Below are 9729 nucleotides of genomic sequence, written 5' to 3'. Positions count from 1 at the left end.
ACATTAACCATGAAAGTGGGCTTGGATGTCAATACAACATAACTACACTGAGGGCTTGAAACAGTGTAAACAAGCTAGCATTATGTCACATTGAGAAGTAAGAGATCTCCAAAGTCTAAGAAAATAAATAGATACAATGTTGAGTTGGTTCAATGAATTCACTTCTAGTGTTATATTCTTAATAAAGGACTCTGATCCAAATGAAACTGTCCATAAGTCAAACAAGATGAGGAAATGATGGAATTCATCCTCATTCATTGAAAGTGTAAACACGCTAGCATTATGGAACATTGAGCAGCAAGAGATCTCCAAAGTCAAAAGAATAAATAGATACAATATTGAGTTGGTTCAATGAATTCACTTCTATTGTTGCATTCTTAATAAAGGACTCTGATCCAAATGCAACGGTCCATAAGTCAATGATGGGTAAATGATGGAATTCATCCTCATTCATCTTCAAGGCTTACAACAGGAAATTGTGGATTCAGAACTTATCAGTTATGGCTAAAATATTGCTTCAGAATTCATGGTTCTGTCAATTCCAACTCCAAACATCAAATCTATTGCACTGTGACACTGATCAATCTATGGCTCACCTTGAGTCTCAACAGCTGTTGTGGCCTCCTCATCCTACAGTTGGAAACTTTTAATCATTGTTACAAGTGGCCTTGAATAGTTTCTTAATGGCCGTAGAACTTTGCTTAAGGCAGAAAGTCAGAGCTCTTATTTTAAACCCAATTTGCACAGTATAACTTGCTAATAATTTATCCTCTTTGGTAGAAAACAATGATCTTACAGTAATATAGAATTTCCCTAATCTGAGGGGAAATATTAGGAGAGTGGCTGATACAGGAGTTTTTCAATATGCAAATTTAGTAATGATCGTAGCACTAAAGTCTTGACAATGTTTGTTCTACTAAAACCTCAACAACAATCATTGCCCAAACTTTTTTCTATGCAAACCTCTTGGTGCCAGAATTCCTACAATTATGCCAAGCATCTTAGAAATCAGTTTAGTAATCCACAACTTGTGCCCACTACGCCAACTCACAACCAAGAGGGATCACATAGAAGACACATTAACCATGAAAGTGGGCTTGGATGTCAATAAGCCCTTTCACAAACTAGTAGTCAACCCATCCAAGTTATTATGCAGTCTAATCAACCTGATTTTTTATACGTCTACAATGGTCAACCTCACAAATAATACTCAAGATCAGTTATTTGGGACCACCTTGCATGAGACAACATCATCTTGCTCATGTAAGCCATATACATCTTTTAGTATCTTCTCGTCTTCTTCACTATATATTAATGTGATTAACTGTCAATATTTTGAGACAAAGTTACAGGAATATTTTCTATTGGAGTGATCGAACTTAGTTTTGCCATATACATCCTTTAGTATCTTCTCGTCTTCTTCACTATATATTAATGTGATTAACTCTCAATATTTTGAGACAAAGTTACAGGAGTATTTTCTATTGGAGTGATCGAACTTAGTTTTGTGATACTCTTTGTAACAATGTTCATATTTCAGCATATATCTCTTTTCATGTGTGATTTATTTTGATCTGCTCTGACATCTTAGACAAATTGGTGTTCAACTCAATTAAGTTAACACACATTATAATCAGCATGTTTTGGTATATGCAATATTCGACCTCAGTTAGTGACATGTGGCCACCTTGGAAAAGACAATCATCTTGTTCATGTATTAAAAACTATTGTATAGCATAACTTAGTTGTAAAATGCATACATCCTCTATAATCTCTTCTCTCTTGTGTCTTCTTCACCATGCATTAATCTGATGAACTCACAACTACAATGCCACACAAGGCTCAAGAATATGATTTGGGGTTCACCTGAGATAAGACAATCAACTTACTCATATAAATGCGCTAGTATAGCCCATGGGGCAGCTCAATTGGCAATTGTCAATTATCATGAGATTCAAAGTTCAAATCCCTCGTAGGTTAAGCCAACCAAAAAAAACATAAATGCTATAATATAACTTAGTTGTCAAATCCATACATCTTATAATCTCTACACTTACTTTATTCACCAAGTATTGATGTGATTAACTCAAAACCACAATACTATACGAGGCTCAAGCATATGAATTTTACATTAGAGTTTCAAGGTTTAGTTTCGTAATACAATTTGTAAATAGTAATAACAAATACTCATATCTGGTGTGATTTACTTTGAAATCTTTATGAATGCTCTCTCTATATATAAATAAGTAGCACATGTGAACGTAACACACTTCAATTATATTAAGTACATTCTGCATCACATCTTTCTTGTCCGTGAAATCTCATCATTTTTCTGTTACTCTACATGCCATCAACACATAACTGCACAACTGGTTCAGAATTATTCCACTTTGTGCACTTAAAAACTTTTTTTGTTCTTGTCAAGCTCTCTTCCCTCATCTCGCCTTCCATAACATGGATGTTGGCCTGGACAAAAGTAAATATAAACATCCATCCAAACAGGTTGCAACTCTTTATAATAGTAGAATTTCTCAATTGCAAGATCAGGAGTAGCCATAAGCAAATGAATGAATAATTAGAATTAATAATGAATATATTACAGCAGAACTTCCAGACTATTAGTCAATCCCAATCAAGCATGGTCAATTCCAACCAGTTGTAAAGGATGGTATGCCACCTGTGTTTATTATTAATAACTCTCTCTTCCCTAACTTATGTTTCTTATTAATAACTCTCTCTTCCCTAATTGATAAACTACTACTGACTGAGCTGCACTATACAATTGGATCTAAGTCAGCTCTGTAGTGTAGTGAATCAATGAGCCAGAGATCAAAATCAAGTTCCACTACCACATGAATAAAGAATGGCACAGGGTAAAAATGACAAATATGGACAAGTGGTTGCTATTATAACTATCTTTGTATAATGAAAAGTGCTGGTTCCAACTCTGCCACACTGCTGAATTCCTTCATGGAGTACTTCTTGTGGACAGTTATAAGTTTGCTGTTCCCCAAATTCTGATGAAAGCGAACCATCAACTTGGCACATTCTCTGCATGGCAAGCAAAGCCCCAACAATGAGTGAGAGTAGTAACAGGGTAAGTACGAAGTTCAATATTTACGTTGCAATTTTTTATAAATTAAAACAGGGAAGGAATAGGGGAACACTGCAACTCACTGAAGTTGGTCTTCAGTATAGCCTGTGTAGCACTCCATTGTTCTGTTCCAAGATGGAAACTTTCTAAGGGTGATATGGCCAGTATACACTGCAGCAGCTGCTAACATGGATGGAGGGTATCTCAACATAACATACTCCACAAGGCACAGTTCCGCCAAAAAGAAGGACATCATCTCCAGCTACACAGGCACAAAAGAAGAGTCACATCATAATATCCATTTATGTGTAGCACCATAATGTATAATAGCATTGATGTGAAATGAAATCTCATCGTAGGTTATATGCCAGGGCAGTAATATAGCATTGTAGACATCAAATATATAACACCGACATGCTAGAGATGGCCCACAAGGCATGCTACCAAAACCTTGTTGATGTCAGTACCAGAGTGAGGGAGGATGCTATCACATCAACCCAAGGACTGCACTCTAAGTTGACAAAGCTTATAAACATGAATGACATAAGGCTTACATACTTGTTTATCAGCTTGGGCTGCCTTGAGAAATCTATTCAAGAAGACATAAGGAGTTGGGACAGATATATTAAATTCCAGGGCGCTGAGCATAGACTTCTCCTGAAATCAAGGGGGGGTTATTATTGATTGTCTCGGATAATAGCAAACACAAAATGCTTTCTGTAATTCAAGGAAATGCATTAATAAATTTTACATACCATTCGCAAAACATCATTTCCTGTGTAAAAATGCTCGGAAACGTTCATAAAATCCTGAACACGTGGAACATGGGTCTCCTCATATTTCGATGCTACAAGCATGGCAGTTATGCCAACAAGCTGCAACACAACTGTCGTTAAGCCTCTTTGAGAGGAAAGATATCTATCCATAAGATTGATTGCCAGGAACAAAGTTTCAGGCATGAGGCCAAATTTCCAGTGAACCTACAAAAACAGAAACGAAATGGCATCAGTACTTGTAATAGAATTCAATTTTTCAGAAAGATAAAGATCAGCCTGTAATTCATACAATAATGGAAAAGGTCCAGGATAAACCTTAATAATCCAGTCTACCAGAATAGCTCGTAAAATGTGATTTATGTCAGTTTGACGAGACATGTAATCAGGAGGAGCACAGCTAAAGACCTGCCATGAATTCCACACGGTTAGTTATTTGCAAGTTCTTATTGATATTTTGCTAGAGGCAATAATGGGTACAATTTTAGGCCCTTAAATCCACACCGATCTAAGAGTTCGAATGTTGTCTAAGCATGGCAACCAACATAATTTAGAACAAGTAATCTGTATTCTTATGTACTAATTGAATAAACAGAGTAACATGATCTAGGAGGCTCAAAGAACTACTCAACCTATACAGATACATCAACTTAATCTGTATATTATAAAGAGCAGAGATTGACCTCTGTTTCACGGTAAAACTTAGACATATCCTGTATATATTCAACAGCAGCCAATGGATTGCCCGCATCAGCTTCGTCAATGTTAAGCACTGGGTCCTCTGGCTCCTCTATTTCCATTTCAGTGCTTTCATCTATATCCTCCTGCCATGAAATAATACTCTCAGGAATCATACATTTTGCCATATTATTACATAAACCTAAAGCTCCAGAGATCGAGATGTTGTGCCTTATAATTTTCTCATTCTTAAGACGTGGAGCGTTTTTCTAGTACTTGGATACATAAACCTAAAGCTCCAGCGGTCGAAATGTTGTGCCCTATAATTTTCTCATTCTTAAGATGTGAAGCGCTTTTCTAGTACTCGGATCATATTGGAAGAAGCTATAGAAAAGCATGTGATCTTAAAAGCTGAATTTGGGGTACATCAGAAGAAATCATATCCATGAAAAGGCAGCCTTAAGAAACACATATATAGGAGCTATGTAACTAACCTTGTCATCAACTGCTGAATCCACTAAAACGCGTTTATTCTCGTGAATCTTCAACAAATTTATTCTCAATGACGCTGCCTGAGCCCGAGTCATCATTCGGGGACGGCGTGGTAATACAGAGTTTATTGGTTTGCGATAGTCCCTTGACACAGCAGAATTCTCAAAGTCAGGTCTGATATTGGATTTCTCCGTTTTGTATGGTATTGTTCTTCGTTGTTTGGCTCCCCATTGCACATTCTCTTGCTCATGTTCAGCTTTTGGGGCAACCTAATTACACACACAATACACAGCATTATTCCGGTTTACAATTAGCAAATGCCAATACAAGGCACTCCATACATAGATTGTTTCTGGAAATAAATCATAGTGGGAAAATTGAAAATGGCCTGACCTGTGGCGAGTGCTGATATTTGGCCAAAGTCGCACCAAATTGCCTGGGAAAAAATCAGATACAGAAGATCACTGACTCAAGTTTCCTGAAAAATATCTTAAGGTTTTGTGCCTAAAGTTGGGAAACCGATACATGTTGATTGAATGCGAATTCAGTGCTCACCTTGTGACAGGACGGTTGGCGGCTGGCACTGCAATGGACTTCTTACCACCAACGACATGGTTCCTGAAGGGCAATTGATTCACACAATTTTAAAAACCAGGGAAAGTTTTTTTCTGAAAACTAAATTTAATTGCGAAAGGACAATTGATTCAAACAATTTAAAAAACCGGGGAAAACTTTTTTCTGAAAACTAAGTTTAATTGCTGAAGGGCAATTGATTCACACAATTTTAAAACCGGGGAAAGCTGTTTTCTCAAAACCAAGTTTTAATTGAAATAAAATGTATAGATGTGCATACCCTGCTTCTGTTGCTTGTTTCCTAACAACGCATTTGTTGGAGAGGGCACCAACAAGATTCCCAATATCTCCCAGCGCTCTGCGATTACTGCTCTTCTTCATTGTCGTTTGAGAATTCTAGTTTTTTCCTGCCTGCAGGAATTCACACAAATCCATAAACACCCAATACCTGATAGCTAAAACAAACAAATAGAGAAAACCCAATTGAAACTCCATGTTACCCACCCACGTCAGAAATTACTTGTAACAAACCACAGATAGAGAAACCCAATTCAGATCAACTTTGCGACATGAAGCAGGAAGAACGTGAAGCTGCAGTGGAGGAATGAATGAACAGAGCACACCCAATAATAATGAAAACTTTGTTGGTCAACAGCACCATGATCGAGAAAGCTCCAACGGATATGTGTCCACAGGCCGCGCCAACGGATAAAAAGACAGACGGTTTAGATTCATGCTTTTTCTTCCGACTTGCGTGGGTTCAGGAAAAGCTGATTGTAGAAAATGATAAAATATTCGCACTCTCATGGTCACCATCATACGAATCCTGAATAACCAGGCGGACAACTCATTATTAGCTTTTTCCATGCCGGTCAGAGAGTTTCAATGAGTTTCAACGTTGAAAATCTTTATGAGTTCCACCAATATGTGAGTTAATGGAATTTTTTATTTTAGTTTTTTATTGTTTTTAATGGTTATAACACTTATTATATTTTGTTGCTCAATGAGTACAATTATCATTGGATACTAATCGTAATCGTAACCGTAAATGTGGGTTAACTTCTTATTATTATTACCGTAAATGTGGGTTAACTTATTATTATTATTATTTGAGAAGGATGACACCTTTTAGATTAGTATTTCAGTGAATTATAAAAGGGGTTAAATTTTGGAATTTTATTTTAAAATTAAAAATTAATTTTAATTTAAATAATTTTAATAAAAATATTTATGGGTGAAGGGTTCACTTGAAATGTTGGGTAAATCTATAAATATAATATATATTTTTTTACATTTTTTCAAAGAGTTTTTGCAAGTAGATCTTGGAGGTATTTGGCAGTGAAATATCTTATGTGAAGGTTCATCATTGACTCGATCAAAATAGATGAGGTTGGGAAAAGGATGGGATCGTACATCTCGTCGAGTTTTCAGAAGATTAAGAAATGGTTCTTGCAATGGTTGAAATGGCCTTTCAAAAGGGGAAATATGTTGATTATTGGTCGGGACATGATTGTTGGTGTTCTCGACTCCACAAGGCTTTTTGAAAGCACGGTCATGGCGCTTCACCAAAGAGGTATCTTTTTATTGGATCAAGTAATCAACAACTAGAATGGTTCCCTTTCGACTTGGAAAGAAGCAACACATATTGAACCGTCTGGGCAAATGGCTTTGGATTGGAACAATTATGTCACTGCACTTAAAAGCATTGGGCTTTGCAGGAACGTGAGAGATGATTCCCTTTCATGGGATGAGACTCTCAAGAAAGGTTTTGTGGTGGTTGCAGAGAATTATAAACATATCATGCACCTTACACAATATTATATATCGACACCATGGTTTCAGGCTATCTGGAGATTGAATGCCCTTCTGAAGATCATTCTTTTCATTTGGTTGGTGTGGAAAAACAATATTTTAACATGGAACAATCTTTGTAAATGTGGCTTTCAAGGTCTTGGACAGTGTCCCTCATGCGGTAGTGATTTTGAATATGTTTTGCATCTTTTTCTTTTCTGCAACATCACTCCCTAGATTTGGTCTATGACTCTTTTCTTTTTCAAAATCACGTTCAAAAAATTCACTTCATTGGAGCATTGTTTACGGCGAGGCCTCGTTGGACATGGTACACACAGATACATCCCATTGTTTGTAATCTGGGAAATTTGGAAGGCCGGAAATCACCTTATTTTTCGTGGGCTTCAAGTTAATGTTTACAGGATTTGCTCAAAATTTCTTGCTTGGCTAGAGTATATGGAACCACATATGATGACTTCTAAGGACCAGTTGAGGAGATATTTTCATCCTCAAATTATATTGTCAGCAAGATTTTTTGATGGTGTAGCACAATTGAAGAGATGTGGTTGTGGAGCATGGTTCCATAGCAATGGAAACTATTACTATAAGTTGCAATAGTTTGGGGGATAGGCACAAATTCCAGGGTGGAGATGGTGCCTTTGTGGGGTCTTCTCTGGTTTCCAAAGGAAAACAAATCCAGAACATCCATGTCTATGGTGATTCTAAGACTATCATTGATGACATTTTGGGCAACACAAATTTTGATCCTCCAGATCTCAGAGGATGGCGAGACCGAATTGGTGCACTCACACAAAATTTTCTGAGTTTTGATATTAAACATATCTACATGGAAACAAATGGAACAACTAACTCTTCGTCCAAAATGGGATTGAATGATGCTAAAGGATATACTTTTTTTACATTTGTTTCGGATGGTGTTATCCAGGAGGAGAGGCACAGTGCTCTCCCATAGTGTTGGTCGTGGCTGGAATACCATATGAATACTTTTTAGCTCATATGCAGGTTTTTTTTTGTTTGTATATCACTTGAACTTTTTAGATGTCTTTGTTTTGATTGTATTTTTGGTAGATGTTGTTTCAAAATGTTCATGGACTAGTACCGAGATCATCGTATTCAGAGACATGATGGTTCTTGTTGGCCAATCAAGGACAATACTATATTAATGGCAAACACAAAATGTAACTGAGTTTTAGTTCTTTTAATAACAATATTTTATTGACTATGGAAATATCTATGCTAAAAAGATTCATTTCTTATAATTATTCCTAAATTTATTTTCAATAAAATTATATATATTTTTATTAATATAACACCTTAATTATATATTGTATATGTATAATAGATATTATTTATTATTTTATTTCTAAAAGGTTAAAAAATCTCATTTAACAATTAAAATATTAAAATTCATTTTAATAAAAATATCATGAAAAATAAAAATAAATTAAAAATATTCAAATTATTAAATTTCCATATATACAATGAATTTAAAATTTTTAAAAAACAATTTATTAATTATAAAAATAATATGAATACATGATAAAATAAAAGATACAATAATTAAATTCAAAATCATCACTTACAATACTTTAGTATATGACAATAATAATTTGAAGCAAGTGTTTTCATATAAATATTTTAGAATGGATAATATGAATTTAAGTAAAATTATAATATTGAGAAGAGAAAAAAAAATTATTATAAATTTGAAAATAAGTATAATTTAGTAGAATTTTGGATATGAGATTAAAAGACATTCTTTTTTGAGACTCTCATTATTCTTATTGTCTTATATGAGTGTAAAGTTTGAGGTTATAGTATCTATATAAATTCATGGAAAAAGATAGAATATATCCAAAATAATTACATAACTTACAATCTCAAAATTAAATACAATACATCTTATCCTATCATCTTTACAAAAGCAAGCTTTTCCTCCATCCAGAGCATGACTATGATCAAGTACTCAATGTATAAGAATAAGTTAAATAAAATGGAAGATGAGACTTTCGAGAATTTCTTCAAACTCTAGCCTAAACAATCTTATCTCAAGTGGGGATGGTATAAAGATACCTAGTGTTGGTTAAATCTTTGCAAAATAAAGGAAGAAATCAATTTATAGTGCAAGAATAATATTAAAAATATTATTACTTTTAAATTTAAGGATAAATTATGTTGCATTAAAGAGTTATAAGGAAAATAAAATTACGACATTATAAGGAGGTGATTAATCCTTTTTTTTCCCAGAGAAGAGAAATCATCCTTTCATTATTCTAAAAGATCAAAAGTATTTCTCTGTTTTGGGTA

General features: G+C 34.8%; 1 protein-coding gene across 3 annotated transcripts; it reads right to left on the bottom strand.

Annotated features, from left to right (window-relative positions):
- Positions 1–2550: 2550 nt before the first annotated feature.
- LOC149238956 (G2/mitotic-specific cyclin-2-like) lies at positions 2551–6436 on the bottom strand. 3 transcript variants are annotated; one of them, XM_089373254.1, is made up of 11 exons: positions 6131–6433; positions 5891–6021; positions 5593–5655; positions 5431–5473; positions 5040–5306; positions 4551–4691; positions 4186–4275; positions 3850–4074; positions 3653–3751; positions 3178–3356; positions 2551–3051 (listed from the first exon to the last, which is right to left on the bottom strand). In XM_089373254.1, exons 2-11 carry the CDS (start codon positions 5989–5991, stop codon positions 2913–2915), a joined length of 1347 nt encoding a protein of 448 aa, XP_089229380.1. In that variant the 5' UTR covers positions 5992–6021; positions 6131–6433; the 3' UTR covers positions 2551–2912. The 3 variants fall into 3 exon arrangements, with proteins under 3 accessions (XP_089229380.1, XP_089229379.1, XP_089229381.1); XM_089373253.1 differs by having other exon boundaries at positions 6115–6432; XM_089373255.1 differs by lacking the exon at positions 3653–3751 and having other exon boundaries at positions 6115–6436.
- Between the last annotated feature and the right edge of the window lie 3293 nt (positions 6437–9729).

This window comes from Pinus tabuliformis, chromosome 8 (assembly GCF_031772625.1).
Source record: "Pinus tabuliformis cultivar Carrire ecotype Pingquan chromosome 8, CPIR1, whole genome shotgun sequence".
Classification (NCBI taxonomy): Eukaryota; Viridiplantae; Streptophyta; class Pinopsida; order Pinales; family Pinaceae; genus Pinus; species Pinus tabuliformis.
This window is presented reverse-complemented; position numbering and strand designations above follow the sequence as displayed.